At 43.0% G+C, this 21,551-nt stretch overlaps 1 protein-coding gene across 3 annotated transcripts in view; it reads right to left on the bottom strand.

Annotated features, from left to right (window-relative positions):
• zufsp (zinc finger containing ubiquitin peptidase 1) overlaps positions 1–21,551 on the bottom strand; it is a 27,886-nt gene continuing 6,335 nt past the window's right edge. For all 3 annotated transcript variants that reach the window (XM_056285736.1, XM_056285737.1, XM_056285735.1), the window contains 8 exons: positions 21,324–21,434; positions 21,071–21,180; positions 20,465–20,633; positions 18,901–19,089; positions 16,023–16,188; positions 13,934–14,094; positions 564–784; positions 1–152 (listed from right to left, as the gene is read on the bottom strand). In XM_056285736.1, the coding sequence (XP_056141711.1) occupies positions 105–152; positions 564–784; positions 13,934–14,094; positions 16,023–16,188; positions 18,901–19,089; positions 20,465–20,633; positions 21,071–21,180; positions 21,324–21,434 (1,175 nt within the window). In that variant the 3' untranslated portion in view covers positions 1–104. The remainder of the gene's footprint in view (positions 153–563; positions 785–13,933; positions 14,095–16,022; positions 16,189–18,900; positions 19,090–20,464; positions 20,634–21,070; positions 21,181–21,323; positions 21,435–21,551) is intronic.

The raw sequence follows: 21,551 nt of genomic DNA on the forward strand, positions 1-21,551 counted from the left end.
TTTGGAAACCTAAAAATGCATAATTTATTGAACAATTAAAACAACTCAAATAGAAACTGTACACATACAGTGAAGATGATCAGATAAACATCAGCATTCTACTTTCATGGAACTCTTTCAGCTCTTAATGTTCTTGAGTTAAGGGCACAAATCTGCAAAACAAAACAGTTTTGATTAAAAGATAAAAATTCAGCTCACCAAACAATCAGGGTATTTACACTAGGCCAAAAAGGAAATTCTAGGCTTGTGCAATGATTTAAGGAGGTCTTGGCAAAGTTTAAGGACTGAAAATGGGTGTGCTGTAAGGCAAAACATCATATTAATCAAAAAATTAACTCAACTGGATTAACCTCAATTTGGTTCAGGATCTTTTAAATGCAGATCAGATTTAATTCTAAGATTGCACATTGCTGATAGTATACATGAATGCACATGAGCCGTAAGCGGCAACAAGAAAACAAAATTCTCTTAACAAAATGCTGTCTCGATTTTACTAATGAACAGGGTTAAGCTAAACACAAGAAGATAAACTGTCTGAAATCTGATGACTAAGTCAAACCTACCTGCTTTTCTTCAGGAGACAGGATGCCATCTATTGCCACCACTTGGTATTGTTTGTGCTTCAGATTACTGGGGAAATATCTCATGTGGCGGAGGGCTACTTTAATGCCGTCTTGGTGAAACAGTTTCCTGGCATCTCCAGATGAACAACTAGGGTCAAGGAGCAGGAGACACAAGCTGCCATTCTTCTTCTGCTCAACACCCACAATGGAACGGCTGTGACCTGAGATGGGACAGAGGGCACATCTTTAAAGAGTGCTATGTATAATTCCACTTAAATCCTGCCATCTACCCTTCAAGTGATGAGGATGACAACCACAAGAGAAACAAAAAAATGAGAATGGCAGACAACAAATTTCAAGAGAAAGGTGGCAGTTACAAGGCAGGTTTGCCACCATCTGCTGTTTTTAAAAGCCTCAGATATCGTATCCTGTGGTCACGGTATAGTTTTGCTGTGGATTATGGGTGTAAACTGATGCTTTTTGAGGGGCAGAGTATCGAACAACAACAAAAGCGACTCAAACCAGCCCAGCTCCTGGGCTCTTTATTAATGCAGTAATCTGGGGAGTTGGGGGGGGGGGGGACAGTGAATTGTTCACTTTATTTCAATCCGTACAATTTAGGAACTCCTGCTGGTATTTACAAGTCACATCAAACCTTAGGAAAGCTGAAATAACGCACAAAGCAACTTTAATCACACTAACACTATAGATGACTTAAAGACAGTGACTATGTTTACATGCATGCAATATCAAAAGGTACTTTGCTGACTAAGGCTATCCCAGTTAAGGTCTTATCTTGGATACGATCATTATACGTTTACAAGCTGTCCAAAAGAATATTTCCACTGCTTTCATTTTCCTCATTTCCCTGAAATTTCAGTTTCCCTTCCCCACTTTATCAAACCTTTGAAATATTTTGAAAAATATTAACATCTTTCATTATCGACGGACACAGTCTGTTTCTTCATCAGCACAAAGGTGGCACAACCCAGGTTCTTTAAGGTGTGCTTCAATATTTTGATGTTTTGGTCAATTTTGTCCAAAATAATTTGCAAATTAGAGTTTATGCAATCCATGGAGAAAAAAATATCATAGAACGTGTTTAACTGCCACAATATCCCTGTTATTATCAGTAAGTCCCACAGGACTAATTCGGGTTTCCCATAACCGGGACAAGCGTTTATGTAAGGTATTCTGAATGGGATATGGTGTTTACATGTGTTCAACTCAAAGATGGGGTACTTTCAAGTTGGTAGGGTTCAGGTTTGATAGCTGGTTCTGTTATGCAACTGGTCCCGAATTGATAAAATATCTGGATTCAATAAACCCCAATTTAAACCAATCTCTTATTGAACTTTTTTCCTCTCAAAATCCAGACCTTCTACAACTACCGTTGGTTGTTGTGGCATGGTAAAACCACATAGGGCTTTAGTAAATGGGTCACTAGATCTATACTGTGGATTCAAAGTAAAGAGGAAAAGGACGTAGGTGTCCTGGTCGATAGTTCAATTGAATTTCCGAAAAAAATGAAAAAAGCAAACTCTATAACTGTTGATAATTAGAAGAGCTTTTCGAAATTTGTGTAAGGAAATAGTTTTATCATTATATAAATCCTTGGTGCGATCTCATCTTGAATTTGCAAGCTCTGTCTGGTGTCCTTATGAAGTAAAATATATAGAAAAAATTGAGAAGGTTCAGAGTAGAGCTACTAAACTAATCCCAGGTCTGAAAGAGATGTCATCTGAAGAGCAGTTAAGAAATGTACAACTACTAACTCTAGTATACAGGAGACATGATTGAAGTCTATAAGCTCGTACACATATATGATTTCACAGCTGAGCCTGTTGTGTATTTTTGGAATAATAGGTATGAGTTAAGAGGGAACTCCTTAAAACTTTTCCCATTAAAGTGTCACTCTGAAAAGAGAGGAAAAAAATCTTCTTTACAATTTGTGCTGCAAGAGCATGGAACGAACTTCCAGAGGATGTGGTGCAAGCTCCTTCAGTTAATTCTTTTAAAAATAGATTAGATAAATTTTGGTCAACAAAGGACTTTTTATACAATTATAAAGCTGAGTTGTGATCATTGTGAGTATTGTGTGACTATGATTATTTGTGGGACTAATGTATTTGAGAGACTATTTTATTTATGTGATTTGTGCTTATTTGTGAGATTATTGTGATTTTAATAATTATATTGTGGTTCTTTTTTGTATGGTTGTTTGTTTTAATTTGCTAAGTCTGGCGTAGAGGATTTGTATCCTGTGCCAGAAAATATTTTCATTAACTTTCATTAAATTGAATTTCATTAAATTAAATTCAACAGTTGATGATGTCATATGTCAGCTGAATTTGGAGCTGCCAGGGAAGAAGAAAAGAGGAAGGCCAAAGAGGAGGTTTATGGATGTGGTGAGGGAAGACATGCAGGTGGCTGGTGTGACAGAGGAAGATGCAGAGGACAGGAAGAAATGGAAACAGATGATCCACAAGAACTACTACCCTGTTACTTGTTCTTAGCACTTACTGTATTCACTCATTACATTTTTTTTTAATCTTTCTTGCGCTTTTACTTTAGCACTGATTTTGCTCTTAGATGCTTGTTTAGATGCACTTATGACCTCTGATGACTAGTAGTTCTCCTGATTTCATACGTTAAATGCACTTACTGTAAGTCGCTTTGGATAAAAGTGTCAGCTAAATGACTGTAATGTAATGTCATGTAATCCGCTGTGGCGACCCCTAACGGGAGCAGCTGAAAGTAGTAGTAGTAGTTGAAGATGTCATATGAGTACGTCTACTCCCACACAGGCTGCATGTTTTTTATATATATATGTGTGTGTGTGTGTGTGTGTGTGTGTGTGTGTCAAGATAGCTGTAGGAAAAAAAACTTTTAATACATAGCAGTACAAGCTTGTTTCATGCGTCACGCACTCATCAGCTGCCAGTGATGACAGCTGATGCATTGGCAGCTCATGAGTGTGCGACGCACGAAACAAGCTTGTACTGCTATGTATTAAAAGCTTTTTTTCCCTACATCTTTCTTAATATTCTGTTCCTCATTTGTTCAGCACTTTTATCAACACCATTGACGGTTTCCGAAAAAAAAGCTATATTATATATATCAATACAGATGCAGGAAAAAAAAGTTTTAATACATAGCAGTACAAGCCTGTTTCGTGCATCGCGCACTCATCAGCTGCTCATGAGTGCGCGACGCACAAAACAGGCTTGTACTGCTATGTATTAAAACTTTTTTTCCCTGCATCTGTATTGATATTCCGCTCCTCATTAGTTGAGCACTTCTATCAACACCATTGACGGTTTCTGAAAAAAAAAAAGTTCATTCATACATCTTCAGCCACTTCTCTGGGGTAGGGTCGCAGTGGCAGCAAGCTAAGTAGGGCACTCCAGACATCCCTCTCCCCAGCAACGCCCTCCAGCTCCTTCTGGGGGATCCCAAGGCGTTCCCAGGCCAGATTGGACATGTAGTCCATCCAGCGAGTTCTGGTTCTACCCTGGGGTCTCCTTCCAGTTGGCCATGCCCGGAAAACCTCCAAAGGAAGGTGCCCAGGAGGCATCCTGATCAGATGCTCGAATCACCTCAACTGGCTCCTTTCGACGCGAAGGAGCAGCGGCTCTACTCTGAGCTCTCTTCGGATCTCCGAGCTCCTCACTCTATCTCTAAGGCTGAACCCAGACACCCTACAGAGGAAACTAATTTCAGCCACTTGTATCCGCAATCTCACCCTTTCGGTCACTACCCAAATCTCATGACCACAGGTGAGGGCTGGAACGAAGACTGACTGGAAAATTGAGAGCTTTGCCTTCCGGCTCAGCCCCCTCTTCACCACAACGGTCCGGTATAACGTCTGCATTACTACTGATGCTGCACCAATCCGCCTGTCAATCTCCTGCTCCATCCTACCCTCACTCGTGAACAAGAACCTGAGATACTTGAAATCCTTGACTTGAGGCAACAATACATCCCCAACCCGGAGGGAGCAATCCACCATTTTCCGACAGAGAACCATGGCCTCAGACTTGGAGGTGCTGACTCTCATCCCAGCCATTTCACACTCAGCTGCAAACTGCCCCAGCTGGAGGTCACGTTCTGATGAAGCCAACAAAACCACATCATCTGTGAACAACAGAGATGCAATTCTGAGGTTCCCAAAATGGACACACTCCTCACCTTGGCTGCGCCTTGAGATCCTGTCCATGAATATCACAAACAGAATTGGAGACAAGGGACAACCTTGGCGGAGTCCAACACCCACCGAAAACGTGTTTGACCTTGTGCCGAGAATGCAGACACAGCTCTCACTTTGGTTATACAAGGACCGGATGGCTTGTAGCATCTGCCCTGGTACCCGATACTCCTGCAGTACCCCCCACAGAGTGGCCGGGGTTGTAAGCCTTCTCCAAGTCCACAAAACACATGTAGTGTAGACTCGCTGGTCAACTCCCATGTCCCCCTCAGCACTTCCCTTCTGCAAGAGTAAAGAGTTTGTCCATTGCTCCACGGCCAGGATGGAATCCTTATTGTTCCTCCTGGATCCAAGGTTCAACAATTGGTGGGAGCCTCCTTTCCAGCACCCTAGAGTAGACTTTCTCAGGGAGGCTGAACAATGTGATGCCCTGATAATTGGAGCACACCCTCCGTTCCCCCTTTTTAAATATGGGAACCACCACCCCAGTCTGTCACTCCACAGGTACTGTCCCTGAACTCCACGCGACACTGAAGAGGTATGTCAACCAAGACAGCTCAACAATGTCCAGAGCCTACAGCATCTCAGGGTGACTCTCTTTCACACCTGGCGCCTTGCCACTGAGGAGCTTTTTAACTACCACAGAGACCTCCGCCAGTGATATGGGTGGTCCAGTAATATGGGAGTCTTCAGACTACCTCCTCCACCGAGGACACGTTAACCGGGTTCAGGATCTGCTCAGTATTATTTCCACCGCTCGACAACATCCCCAGTCCGGGTCAACAGTTCCCCTGCTTGGCTGAACACAGCCTGAGTCAAGCCCTGCTTCCCCTTCCTGAGTCGCCGGATGGTTTGCCAGAACTTCCACGAGGCCAACCGAAAGTCAGCCTCCCACACCCGAGTTTTTGCTTCCACGACCGCCGAAGCCGCAGCCCTTTTGGCCTCCCGGTACCTGTCTGCTGCTTCAAGAGATCCCTGGCCAACAAAGTCTGAAAGGCCTCCTTCTTCAGCCTGACGGCTTCCCTCACCACTGGTGTCCACCAGCAGGTTCTTAGGTTGCCGCCTCGATAGACACCGATGACCTTATGACCACAGCTCCTGCCTGCCACATCTGCATTAGAGGCTTTGAACTTGAACATGGCCCACTCAGACTCCATGTCGCTAGCCTCCCTCGGGATACATGAGAACTTCTTCCGGAGGTGGGGGGGAATAGATATATATAAACACACACACACACACACAGCCCTAATATGTACACTCACCGGCCACTTTATTAGGCACACCTGTCCAACTGCTCGTTAACGCAAATTTCTAATCAGCCAATCACATGGCAGCAACTCAATGCATTTAGGCATGTAGACATGGTCAAGATGATCTGCTGCAGTTCAAACCGAGCATCAGAATGGGGAAGAAAGGTGATTTAAGTGACTTTGAACATGGCATGGTTGTTGGTGTCAGACGGGCTGGTCTGAGTATTTCAGAAACTGCTGATCTACTGGGATTTTCACGCACAACCATCTCTAGGGTTTACAGAGAATGGTCCGAAAAAGAGAAAATATCCAGTGAGCGGCAGTTCTGTGGGCGAAAATGCCTTGTTGATGCCAGAAGTCAGAGGAGAATGGCCAGACTGGTTCGAGCTGACAGAAAGGCAACAGTAACTCAAATAACCACTCATTACAACCGAGGTATGCAGAAGAGCATCTCTGAACGCACAACACGTCGAACCTTGAGGCAGATGGGCTACAGCAGCAGAAGACCACACCGGGTGCCACTCCTGTCAGCTAAGAACAGGAAACTGAGGCTACAATTCGCACAGGCTCACCAAAATTGGACAATAGAAGATTGGAAAAACGTTGCCTGGTCTGATGAGTCTCGATTTCTGCTGCGACATTCGGATGGTAGGGTCAGAATTTGGCGTCAACAACATGAAAGCATGGATCCATCCTGCCTTGTATCAACGGTTCAGGCTGGTGGTGGTAGTGGTGTAATGGTGTGGGGGATATTTTCTTGGCACACTTTGGGCCCCTTAGTACCAATTGAGCATCGTGTCAACGCCACAGCCTACCTGAGTATTGTTGCTGACCATGTCCATCCCTTTATGACCACAGTGTTCCCATCTTCTGATGGCTACTTCCAGCAGGATAACGCGCCATGTCATAAAGCTCGAATCATCTCAGACTGGTTTCTTGAACATGACAATGAGTTCACTGTACTCAAATGGCCTCCACAGTCACCAGATCTCAATCCAATAGAGCACCTTTGGGATGTGGTGGACCGGGAGATTCGCATCATGGATGTGCAGCCGACAAATCTGCAGCAACTGCGTGATGCTATCATGTCAATATGGACCAAACTCTCTGAGGAATGTTTCCAGTACCTTGTTGAATCTATGCCACGAAGGATTAAGGCAGTTCTGAAGGCAAAAGGGGGTCCAACCCGGTACTAGCAAGGTGTACCTAATAAAGTGGCCAGTGAGTGTATATTATGGTATCACGTATAAGGGCTCATGTGTGTATCTGTAATTTCATGTGATTAGAGTGGCAAGCAATTGTGGCAAGAAGCACAAGGCCATATAACTAGGCCAGAAAGTTATTAGAAGATTAACTTGTTTATGCTCAAAGGCAGGGTAAGTGAGATTCCAAATCGTCAGCGTAACCATCGAAATGTTAAAACGACCATTAGAGTGTCAGACATCCTTGCATCGCTAGACTGAAGACATCCTTGCATCGATATCCAAGGATGCTCCAAGGTATGCTCCTTATATGTTATTATCATCACTGCTACCAGGAGTGGCAAAGGGCAGGGGGGAAACATAATGGTATAAAAAGAGTAAGACTTTTATTAGAACTTCAGTCACTCTGCAGACCTGACTCAGACTTTGTTGATACGTCAATAAGTCTTATTTTGAAGGATCCTCGTCTCATTGACTTTTTTTTGCAATTTCTCTGTATCATTGGCCACCACAATATATACACACACACACACACACACACACACACACACACACACACACACACATATATATATATATATATATGTGTGTGTATATATATATATATATATATATATATATATACATATATATATATATACATATATATACATATATACATATACACACACATAGCGTTTTTTTCCAAAACCGTCAATGGTGTTGTGAGTGCTCAACTAATGTACTCACAACACCAACAGGCCTGTACTGCAATGTATTAAAATCTTTTTTCCCTGTATCCTTGTTGCTATATATATATATATATATATATATATATATATATATATATATATATATACATACTACTACTATTTTCGGCTGCTCCCGTTAGGGGTTGCCAAAGCGGATCATCCGTTTCCATTTCTTCCTGTCCTCTGCATCTTCCTCTGTCAAACCAGCATGTCTTCCCTCACCACATCCATAAACCTCCTCTTTGGCCTTCCTCTTTTCCTCTTCCCTGGCAGGGCCATATTCAGCATCCTTCTCCCAATATACCCAGCATCTCTCCTCCACACATGTCCAAGCCATCTCAATCTTGCCTCCCTTGCTTTGTCTCCAAACCGTCCAACTTGAGTGGTCCCTCTAATATAATCATTCCTAATCCTGTCCTTCTTTGTCACTTCCAGTGAAAACCTTGGCATCTTCAACTCTGCCACCTCCAGTTCCACCTCCTCTCTTTTCATCAGTGCCACTGTCTCCAAACCATGTAACATAGCTGGTCTCACAACCATCTTGTAAACCTTCCCTTTAGCTCTTGCTGGTACCCTTCTGTCGCAAATCACTCCTGACACTCTTCTCCATCCACTCCACCCTGCCTGCACTCTCTTCTTCACCTCTCTCCTGCACTCCCCATTACTTTGGACAGTTGACCCCAAGTACTTAAACTCATATGCCTTCGTCACTTCCACTCCTTGCATCCTGACCATTTCACTGTCCTCCCTCTCATTCATGCATAGGTATTCCATCTTGCTCCTACTGACTTTCATTCCTCTTCTCTCCAGTGCGTACCTCCACCTCTCCAGGCTCTCCTCAACCTGAACCCTACTCTCGCTACATATCACAATGTCACTGCGAACATCATCGTCCATGGAGACTCCTGCCTGATCTTGTCTGTCAACCTGTCCATCACCATTGCAAACAAGAAAGGGCTCAGAGCCGATCCTTGATGTAATCCCACCTCCACCTTGAACCCATCCGTCATTCCAACCTCACACCTCACCATTGTCACACTTCCCTCATACATATCCTCTGAATATGTATGACCTCTGGAGCTTGTTCAGAAGGCTGCAGCTTGTCTGGTGTTAAACCGCCCTACGTTCTCCCACACAAGTCCCCTTCTCATGTCCTTACACTGGCTCCCAGTAGCTGCTCGTATCCAGTTTAAGACTCTGGTGCTAGCATACAGGGCAGTGAAAGGAACAGCTCCTTCCTATCCCCAGGCCATGGTCAAGCCCTACGCCCCGCCTGCCCACTTCGCTCTGCTGCCTCGGGACGCCTGGTTGCCCTGTCACTCAGAGGCTCCTGCTGCCGATCGACCTGGTCACGGCTCTTTTCTGTCCTGGCCCCACAGTGATGGAATGAACTCCCCAATGATGCCAGGACAGCGGAGTCGCTACCCATCTTACGGAGCAGGTTGAAAACTCACCTCTTCGAGAACTACTACGTTGTTACTTGCTATTAACACTTATTGTATTCACTCATTTAAAAAAAAACTCTTTCTTGCGCTTTTACTTTAGCACTGGTTTTGCTCTTAGATGCTTGTTTAGAGAGAAGATGCACTTATGACATCTGATGACTAGTAGTTCTCCTGATTTCCTACGTTAAATGCACTTATTGTCAGTCACTTTGGATAAAAGCGTCGGCTAAATGACTGTAATGTAATGTAATTTTATATACAGTGAGACCGGAAAGTATTCACACCCCTTCACTTTCCCCACATTTTTTTATGTTACAGCCTTATTCCAAAATGGATTAAATTCCTTTTTTTCTCATCAATCTACACACAATACCCCATAATGACAAAGTGAAAACGGTTTTGTAGAAATTGTAGCAAATTCATTAAAAATAAATAACTGAAATATTGCATGTACATAAGTATTCACACCCTTTGCTATGACACTCAAAATTGAGCTCAGGTTCATCCTGTTTCCACTGATCATCTTTGAGATTTTTCTACATCTTGATTGGAGTCCACCTCTAGTAAACTCAATTGATTGGACATCATTTGGAAAGGCACACACCTGTCTATATAAGGTCCCACTGTTGACAGTGCATGTCAGAGCAGAAACTAAGCCATGAAGTCAAAGGCATTGTCTGTGGCCCTCCGAGACAGGATTGTATCGAGGCACAGATCTGGGGAAGGGTACAAAAATATGTCTACAGCTTTGAAGGTCCCGAAGAGCACAGTGGTCTCCATCATTCGTAAATGGAAGGAAATTTAGATCCACCAGGACTCTTCCTAGAGCTGGCTGCCCAGCCAAACTGAGCAATCGGGGGAGAAGGGCCTTGGTCAGGGAGGTGACCAAGAACCCGATGGTCACTCTGACAGAGCTCCAGCGTTCCTCTGTGGAGATGGAAGAACCTTCCAGAAGGGCAACCATCTCTGCAGCACTCCACCAATCAGGCCTTTATGGTAGAGTGGCCAGACGGAAGCCTCTGCTCAGTAAAAGGCACATGACAGCCCGCTTGGTGTTTGCCAGAAAGCACCTAAAGGACTCTTGGACCATGAGAAACAAGATTCTCTGGTCTGATGAAACCAAGATTGAACTCTTTGGCCTGAATGCCAAACGTCACGTCTGGAGGAAACCAGGCACCTCTCATCACCTTGCTAATACCATCCCTACAGTGAAGCATGGTGGTGGCAGCATCATGCTGTGGGGATGTTTTTCAGCGGTAGGAACTGGGAGACTAGTCAGGGAAAGATGAATGGAGCAAAGTACAGAGAGATCCTTGATGAAAACCTGCTCCAGAGCACTCAGGACCTCAGACTGGGGTGAAGGTTTACCTTTCAACACGACAACGGCCCTAAGCACACGGCCAAGACAATGAAGGAGTGGCTTCGGGACAAGTGTGTGAATGTCCTTGAGTGGCCCAACCAGAGCCCAGACTTAAACCCCATTGCACATCTCTGGAAAGACCTGAAACAGCTGTGCAGCGACGCTCCCCATCTAACCTTACAGAGCTCGAGAGCATCTGCAGAGAAGAATGGGAGAAATACCGCACATATAGGTGTGCCAAGCTTGTAGCTTCATACCCAAGAAGACTTGAGGCTGTAATCGCTGCCAAGGGTGCCTTATCCAAGTACTGAGTAAAGGGTGTGAATACTTATGTACATGCAATATTTCAGGTTTTTATTTTTAATAAATTTGCAAAAATTTCTACAAAACCTTTTTCACTTTGTCATTATGGGGTATTGTATGTAGATTGATGAGAAAAAAAAGGAATTTAATCCATTCTGGAATAAGACTGTAACATAACAAAATGTGGGGAAAGTGAAGGGGTGTGAATACTTTCTGGATGCACTGTATATATATATATATATATATATATATATATATATATACACACACACACACACACACACACACACACACACACACACACACACACACATATATATTAGGGCTGTTCCAAATACCGTTTTTGGGCTCCGCAGCTTCGGTAGTAATCAGCAGCGAATATTCGCAGCTTCGGCAGGAGGGAGGGCGCATGACTCGGGAAGGAGTCAGCCAGACATTTCTCCTTTGTTGGCTAAGATAGACGGTATAGCGGTGCAACACGTATCTTTCGGTTTAATTAAAGACATTAATTGTTAAGGATTCTGTTAATCTACAGTATTGTTGTTTGTATTGTTATTTGTTAATAAAAACCATTTTCCAAAAGGTTTGGTGTGTTTTATGCATGTTTGTAATCCCGAGGGATTTAGTTGAACGAGGTCCCATCGTTGCACTTTTTGTGACATAACAGCTTGTGAAAATTTTTTCCTATCATGGATAAATTATAGACCTACATAAATGCTCATTATAATAGGCTCAGAATCCGAGATAACGCTCGAGAAGGCACTGTGAAACAAAAGTGCAGAAACAGCATACTAGCTCCGACAAATTTAACATTTATAAGATTTATATTTATTTATAATTTCTTTATTGTCATTTCTCAGTACTCGCATACGTTGAAATGAAATCTGTCCTCCGCATTTAACCCTTCCTATACACTAGGAGCAGTGGGCGGGGCCAACTCCAGTTCCACATTCCATCAGCTATTAGCCCAGTGTTTCTCAACCCAGTCCTCAAGGAACCCCTATCCTGCAGATTTTCATTGTAACCCTGCATAGGTAGCCCTGCTTGTACTTACTCGACCAATCATCTCGCAGCACTTAATTATGCAAGGTGTGCAACATCTGACAAAATTCATTGCTGATTGGTTGAATAACTACAAACAGGTACCTATTCAGGGTTGCAAAGAAAATATGCAGGATAGCGGTTCCTTGAGGACAGGGTTGAGAAACACTGTATTAGCCTAAGTCTATAACGTTTTACAACCTGAACCCAACAAGAGTCAGAGATACATAGCACGCTATTTCTGTTATAACAACAATACATTTTCTGACAAAGAAATCACAAATCACTCAGAAATACGATTTTTTTTTAATATAAACTTCATTAAATGAAACCTTCAACGAAGGACCTGTCTGTGTTATGTATCTCTGACTCTTGTTGTGTGTGTGTATATATATATATATATGTATGTATGTGTGTGCGTGTGTTTGTGTACACACACACACACACACACACACACTCACACACACGCACACATACATACACATTTTTAATTGACCAAAAAGTTTTGATATGGGATTTTAATGGATTTGGGTTCAATAAGAAGATGTAACACTGGATTCTGTTTCATTAAAATGCTATCGGACTCTTTACAGGAGAGGGTCACTTTTTTAACCAAGGCCTCATTAAGATGTTGTGGGGCACCATTTAGAATTGTACAGAGTAAAAATTTCAGTATTCAGAAATTCTCCACTTCGCAGAAATGTCAGGCTGGGCTTCAATACAGTATAATGGGCAATCGTTGAACCTTCATAAAACCATGCCATAGTATCCTTTTCAAAATGTTGGCTGCTCATAGTACACATATCTGTTTATTTTATTTATTCCGATTATGTTTTGAGTAGGAGCAAATTTCAATTTGATTTGGAACCTATTTGATTTTTTCTGCAGTTGAGGCAAAACATTCTAACATCTATGAATTTCTATACTTGAGAGTAGGAAGCCCTGTAGCCCAGCAGTCCTGTAGCGTTAGTTACCATCATGTACTTCCAGAGACCAGTGCTAATTTAGCAAAAGAAAATTTATTTGCGCAAGTGCAAACTAAAGATATTTTAACTGGACAGATGATTTGTAGCTATTAACATATTAACATATTAAAAATGGTAAATAAATGGTAACTGGACTGCATTTATATAGTGCTGTTCTAGTCTACTGACAACTCAAAGCACTTTACAACGTATGCCTCACATTCACCGATCGATGGTGGAGGCTGCCATGCAAGGTACCAACCTGCTCATCAGGAGCAGTTAGGCGTTCATTGTCTTGCTCAAGGACACTTTGACATGCTCTCTGAAGGAGCCGGTTATTGAACCAGTGACCCTTCAGTTACTACACAACCCACTCTACCTCCTGAGTCATGCTGTTAATATTAACATATACTGACATATTGTCCGTCTGTACTGTGATCATCTCATTTTAAAACCAGAGGGAAAGTCTGGTTTTTCAAGGCTTAAACATTTGTCTTATTAAACTGTGTTGAAGCTTGCGAGAAGATTCAGGAAATTGGTACATTTCTCAATCCTGAAGTGGCCAGTGGATGAAGTGGTTTTTATCTGTACAATTCTACATGATGCCTGACATGCTAATTACGTCTAGGCTGGATAAAGACACAACACAAAACAAAACAAAAAACCCCTATCCTTGAAGTAGCTTGAATCGTGATGGGACTGTCATAGGCATGTAAAGATAGCCAATGATTAAGAATGCACACATGATACGGTTGTAAACAACTGTTGGGCAGCTTTGATATGTCAAAGAAATACGTAACTGGAAGAAATTATAAACATATCATCCACACCATACTATACATGAAAGCTGTGGTGGTAATTTTTACCTTTGTGCTGCAGGTAGAGTGGGGGCTGAGGGGTTCGAATCACCCGGGATGGTAATCTATGGCTTCCTAAAGACTGAGAAAAATACTGTTTGACCCACTCAAAAAGCCTGGGATGAGTATCTCCTGGACCAGTGGGCTGGTGAAAGTCAATGATGCGGGCTCTGTGAACAAATCAGGGGGTAAGGGTAAAGAAAACGGTGAAAACAGTTGTGGACACAAGATATCCGTTCTCCAAAAGTAAACTAACTCATTTGGATTCATGGAAAAAAAAAAAAAGAAAAAAAAACTAAACACGGTGAGAGCTAATTTCCCCCCCCCCTGAATTCATGTGGCAAAAAGGTGGCCATTATCATACTTATTTTAAAGCCATTACATATTTTACTTGAAATTCAATTTAATGACTCACCTGTATAACTACCTTTCTAATTGTAACAACGTTATTTGTAATGACCACATATGACTAGATTCGCTATCCCTTGGCTAACAGGTCGGACCCTTTAGTTGACTGCTTAGCGCAGTCGCCCGTGATGTGGGCTATCCGGATTCGATTCTCAGCTGCAACAGATTCCCGGCTACCCCTGAATTTGCTACATTAGTGTCAGAAGTGGGATGGTGAGACCGTGAGGCCATCAGAAGCACATGCACTCAGAGGTGTGAGGGAGCTGATACGCTGAAGCGCAGGGACGCGCTTCCCGAAGGAGGGGGGTAGTGTAACGATCACAGATGACTAGACTCACTAGCCCTTGGCTAACAGGTCAGACCCTTTAGTTTACTGGTTAGCTCAGTCGCCCATGGTGCGACTTTCCAGGTTCGATTCCCAGCTGCGGCAGATTCCCAGCTGTCCCTGAATTCGCTACATTGAACCCCAACAAAAATGGCCAAGTTCTGCTCATCTAAAAGGACTGCATTCATTCTTGGGGTTTGCCAGTTATTACCAGCGTTTCATTCAAGACTTCTCCAAGATTGTGAAATTGCTGAACAACCTCACAGCTGGTTACCCATCGCTAAGAAAGAGTGGTCTCAAAGCAGACAGTGATCAGTATTTCCAATCAAAAGAGCCCTTTAGGGTAAGATGGACAGACAGTTGCCAAAAAGCATTCGAAACAATCATTGACAAACTTACAACAGCACCAGTGTTAGGTTTCGCCAACTCAAAGCTGCCGTACATTTTACACACAGATGCAAGTAAAACTGCGCTAGGAGCAGTGCTCCAACAAGAGCAGGATGGAGAGATACGTGTGATCGCATTCGCCAGCAGAGGATTATCAAAGAGTGAAGCTCCCTATCCAGCTCACAAACTCGATTTTCTGGCCCTTAAATGGGCTGTAACCGAGAAGTTTTGTGACTATCTGTATGGAAGTTCTTTCACCGTAGTCACAGACAGCAACCCTCTAATGTACCTTTTGATCACTGCTAAGTTAGATGTAACAAATTGCCGCTGGTTGTCTGCTCTTTCCACCTTTCAGTTCCAGCTTCAGTACAGAACAGTGCAGGAGGACAAAACCTGAACGGTGATGGTCTTTCACAGCGCCCACATGCTGAACAAGTCAATAATCTGGATTCCCAGAAGGAGCAGGAGCAAATTCGTCAGCTAATACAACACCACTTAACGCCTACCACTTGTCAAGGGCTTGCGAGTCTAGTCGTCCGTGGTTGTTACACCCCCCCCCTCCCTCGGGAAGCGTGTCCCTGCACTTCAGCCTATCAGCACCCTCACGCCTCTGGGTGCACACGCTTCCAATGGCCTCATGGTCTCACCATCCCACTGCTGACATCAATGTAGTGAATTCAGGGGCAGCCGGGAATCCATCACACCCAGGAATTGAACCCAGATAGCCTGCACCATGGGTGACTGTGATAACTAGTCAACTAAAGAGTCCGACGCATTAGCCAAGGGCTAGCGAGTCTAGTAATACATATTTCTTAGAAAAAGCCTTTTTTCATGCATGTCCATTGTTATGTCTGTATGATATTGTGCACAGACTACTTTAATTCCCTTCCGTATCTATTCTTGTCTTCAAATCACTTATCTCAGCCTATACTTAACGTGTAAACATGCAATTAAACCATCTCAGCTCTTGACGCTAACCTTATTCCCAGAGAGATAAGGAGAGCGTAGATCTCTGTGGCTCCGATCCAGGCTCGTGTTCCCTGTAGTCTCTGGTTGAAGTGGCATGCACCTTGTGGATCCAGCCCTTCCTTCCATGCCTCCTCGATCATGCACTGTACCTTTGGGATACTGGGAATCACCCTCTCTGAAAAAAATAAAATAAAAAAAAGATTGAGAATCCAAGCAAAAGGCAATAACTGAGCAAAAAATAGGAATTGCGAGATTTAGGCAAAAGGAACGATCCTTCAGCCAGGAGACCCGAGAACTTGGTTAACTGGCATATTGACATCGATTCATTGTGACATTCAACATTCCAGCATTTTTTTTTTCTTTTGACATTCACTGCCATCAACTGTTCACTAGTGTACAGTGCAGCTATAATCTATATATTTGCTGCAAAATAACACAATGGGATTACTTCCACACACATACATCAACAAGCTCACCTGCAGCCCCTGTTACAATCAGACGTAGCACCATTATGTTTGGTTGTGTAAGTGTGGACCACATGGTTAAGTGACGAATGCGGCCTTACAGTAAGTGTACAAGATGTTGGGTAACAGGTGCTCTGAAATCTATCTAGTGGTCATGCCGATTACAGGCAACATCACAGGGTTCATTCTGCATCCAAGCAGCAGGTTACTAACAAGTGAAATACTTTTCTATGGCTTGCTGAAACCAAGGGAGACACTCAACATCCCATAAAGCAGGTGAGGCTGTTTTTCAAAGATTGTATGCAGGTGCTGCCAGATATGGCCAGTGTATACACTTATGCATCTGTTGCTGTTATTGTTAAGTCTACGTTGGCTCACATATGACAAAAGAATCACCACTAATCTAAATGGCTTTTTACATTTAAGATACATGTAATGTGCCTTTAACACGTTTACTTCCTGTTGTACAGGTTTTCAATCTCGCCAGAGAGCAGCTGCATCAACAAACTGATAATAAGAAAATGCTTTATGCATTGTTTACTCTCTGAGCCCCTCTTCAACTGGAGTTGTCACGACAGCATTTAGGCTTTATTAAAAAAAAAAAAAAAACGAAAGAAAAGGCGTTGAGATTCACCACTCAGTTAGCCTGCAATCGGGTTTTTATTTTCTGGCCACAGACCAACACAAAATCCTCAGTATGGCCTCACTGGCCTGGGTGGGGCAGGCAGTGCAGAATGGATGAACTGCCAACCCAATGAGACCAGCACAGATCCAGCACTTATTTAACCCAGTTAAACCAATCATATCTACAACTCAAACAATTAAACTTTAATGACATCTTCACAACGATATTATGGCAGGTAGACAGTGTTAGGTGTGGGTCACCTCGAGTTACGTTTTGTTTGAACACGTTTTTATTCTTACCAGAGTGCATTGTCACAGTTATAAAAAAAATTGCACCAATGTAAGGAGAAGCTACTTAGACCAAGTATACATATGTCCATTTTGTGAAGAACTTCTAGCGGAAGGTTTACAAGAGCCCTGTATGTTAAATCTGTGGCAAAACAGACCCCGGTTTGATATCTAGATCTGTAGTTATAAATATTTAGAAAGACAATAAATCAAAGAAATTCAACACCTGAAAAGGAAACACTGGATTGTGATCCAAACTGCATACAATCCATACTGTGACATAAAGTGAGTATGGCGTATATTTCCACTGTGTAGTATAATTCTGTTAACTATTTTGTGTACTACGGGAGAAACGTTCCGAGTCTGCAGTCGACGTTACTAGTGATTCACAGATGTCCCATAATGAGTTGCTGCAGTTTAACATCACTGTAGTGCCATATGATGCACAGCAGATATTAATACATTTCAATATCTAATCACCATTTACTATATAACTGAATCATTTGAATGAATTTTATTTAATTTGCATACATAAATGAGTCTGTTAATGAATCTGTACACAGATGGTTGTGAGACCAGCTATGTTATATGGTTTGGAGACAGTGGCACTGATGAAAAGACAGGAGGTGGAGCTGGAGGTGGCAGAGTTGAAGATGCTAAGATTTTCACTGGGAGTAATGAAGAAGGACAGGATTAGGAATGATTATATTAGAGGGACTGCTATAGTTGGACGGTTTGGAGACAAAGCAAGAGAGGCAAGATTGAGATGGCTTGGACATGTGTGGAGGAGAGATGCTGGGTATATTGGGAGAAGGATGCCGAATATGGAGCTGCCAGGGAAGAGGAAAAGAGGAAGGCCGAAGAGGAGGTTTATGGATGTGGTGAGGGAAGACATGCAGGTGGCTGGTGTGACAGAGGAAGATGCAGAAGACAGGAAGAAATGGAAACGGATGATCCACTGTGGCGACCCCTAACAGGAGCAGCCAAAAGTAGTAGTAGAATGAATCTGTGTACTACCTGCCGCTTCTCCCTCTCGTATACTGCCGCTTCTCCCTCTCATAACCCCCTTCCCATCCACCCCTCTATGTCTGTGTTATGTTTATCTGTCGTCTTGTTTCACCCTGTTTATTGTAAAGCGACTTTGAGTATTAGAAAAGCACTATATAAGTTTAATTTATTATTACTATCTATTTTTAATGATCCAAGTTATTTTCAAGAAATTGTCTTGTCTGAATGTTTGAAAAAAAATTGAGCTCATAAAATCAGTTATTATTTTAACTGACAGGAGAATGAGAGTTGACTGAATGAGAAGCAAGAGCTAGCAAGCCATTTAGCAGCTAAAAGGCTTGTAATATAATTCATGAAAATGTGTCAGTATTTGAGTAAATGGGTCAACTTTCTCATGCCAAATGCTGTCCCCAACATTTGCACGGGCAACTTGGCTCTCAGTGATTTCAATTTGGAAATCACTGAGATTTGGATTATATGAATGACACAGCACAATTATGCACCTTTCAGACACTGAGAAAAGGTGTCTATTTGGTGAATGGAGGACAGAAGCATCTGGAAATTTCGGTAGCCGCACCCCCAGCCTTTGTCCCCCTCTGAAGAGCAGTAGTGGTCTGTCTCTGAACTCAGCCACACATGGACACAGTCCCTTGTTTGCTTCTGGTAGTACTCAGATAAGGCTTCCAGCATACCTAGATAGAATGTGTGCAACAGGGAGACATGAAAAGAGAGGGATATTGATATTTTATATAAAAACAAGATAGCTGACTAATAGGTTGCCAACTGACACCATTATTCTACTTATTCTACAGTACCCACAGTTTTACCCACAATGGGGATCATTTGTTCGACTGTTTTTATGATGAGAATATCTCAGAACCTTGGAATTACATAGATCCTAGAGGCAATATATGTACAATAACAACTCAAAGCTATTCTGACATAACCCACCTAATGTGCGATCACATTTGTGTCAAACAACAACAAACTGAAGCACATGGGATGAGGTGAATAATTCCACAGTCACGGCATGTATTTGAACAAATAATCAGGGACACAGAGGGACCAAGATCGAGCTGTGCCCAATAGGTACTGTACTAAGAAAGGAACTAAAAAAGACCGATAATTCTGGAAGAATAAAGGTTACCAACACAAGATGAACGGAGGACACCATGGTAGTTTTACCAAGGCAAAAGTTGGTCAAAGGGGCACAAACTACTACAAAAATAATATCTTTGCATGTAATGTGTTCGTTTTTATTATGTAGAAAAGGGTTATCATCTTCCAAGATTATTTTTGTAGACTGCTGGTAGATGCAGAGAAGCACTTTCAGTCTCTGCTGTTTTCTCCATCTCTCCCTCTCTCATTCACTTGAACTGGAATTATTGATAATACAAATTGTGCATACCACGCTGCTGTAATTGTTTCCTGTAGTACGCTGCCTGGAGAATGTCACTTTTCAAGCCCCTTGAGGGTCTTTTTTTTTGTTGTTTTTTGCCCCCCCCCCCCCCCCCCCAATTGTACTTGGCCAATTACCCTATCTTCCAAGCCATCCCGGTCTCTGCTCAACCCCCTCTGCCAATCCGGGGAGGGCTGCAGACTACCACATGCCTCCTCCAAAACGTGGAGTAACCAGCCGCTTCTTTTCACCTGACAGTATGGAGTTTCACCAGGGAGACGTAGCACGCGGGAGGATCACGCTACCCCCCCCCGTTCTCCCTTCCCTCCAAACAGGCGGCCCGACCGACCAGAGGAGGAACTAGTGCAGCGACCAGGACACATACCTACATCTGGCTTCCCACCGCAGACACAGCCAATTGTGTCTGTAGGGACGCCCGACCAAGCTGGAGGTAACACGGGTATTCGAACCGGTAAGCCCCGTGTTGGTAAGCAACAGAATAGACCACTACGCTACCTGGACGCCCTTCCCTTGAGAGTTTTTAGGCAATTCTCGTTCACATTCTGTTTCTGTCTCCAATTATATTTTGTATCTTTTATCAATTTTTCATGTGTGTAAATAAACAGTCAAACAAACAAACAAACAAACAGAAAAAAATACAAACATACCCTGTGTTCTGGTTTTGCCATCATCGCTCCCTGAGGCCAGGGACTCCATCATGTCAGCCATCTTGCTGTGAAATTCTGCGGGGGTCATGAGACCTCTAGATACAGCCTTGTCCATGCTTCTCTCAACTTGCCGGCGATAGCCTCCACTGCCATCTAAACCAAACTGCCTCTGCAACATACCAGAAATGTTTTTTTCAAAAAAATATCGACAACAAACCACAACCTTGTGAAGGCACATGAATGATACTGATCTGCACACTAAAATGTAACATGGTTGTATGAAGCAACCAATCCAGCCACTGAGGATGCACAAGCCAGTACATTCTTAGTGCCAGTCCCAAGCCCAGATAAATGGGGAAGGTTGTGTCAGGAAGGGCATCTGGTGTAAAACCTTTGCCAAATCAAATATGCGATAGTAGTAGTTGTCTGAAGCAACCACAATCTTTCCCAATAATCTGACAGACTACACAAACAAAAATAGGAGATCAGGGGGGACAGTAGGCACCAACAGCCATTATTAAATCTCTGGTCAGCGTAAGATTGGGCTAACGGAGATGGGGCTAACTGCTATGGAAGATATCTTTGCTATACTGCACAAATCCAGACCTGCAGCTTCTTGAACTCCACTGCTTCCTGTTTGGCCTCCTGCTCCCTCCTCCTCCATTCCTCTTTCTGCTGAAGCTCTTTTGCCAGCCTCAGGTCTGAGTCAGAGCTCCCTAGAATAACCCAACAAAACCAAAGCCCTTTAGGATGGCAGAGCTGACCAAGCGCCAGAGAATCCCATGCTACAGGGTGTAATGTGTTAAAATGGAAACTGAGTGAATTATATTTTTTAAAGGAGGAATCAGTGAACCCATACCTGCACAGCTTGTAGCTGCACCATAGTCCAAGTGCAGTTCCACATGCTCCTGCAGCAAGAAGCTGTCCGTAAAGACGACAGAGCACATGGGGCACTCGTAACTCTTAGCTCCTGAGAAGTAGTTTAGATACTGTTTAAGGCTGAGTTGCATGTAATTTACTGTAAAAAAACAATGCGGTGCATTCCAATTCAAATGTAAAATAGTCATCAACCACCCAAAGCTCGTAA

Source organism: Lampris incognitus, chromosome 9, assembly GCF_029633865.1.
Source record: "Lampris incognitus isolate fLamInc1 chromosome 9, fLamInc1.hap2, whole genome shotgun sequence".
Lineage (NCBI taxonomy): Eukaryota > Metazoa > Chordata > Actinopteri > Lampriformes > Lampridae > Lampris > Lampris incognitus.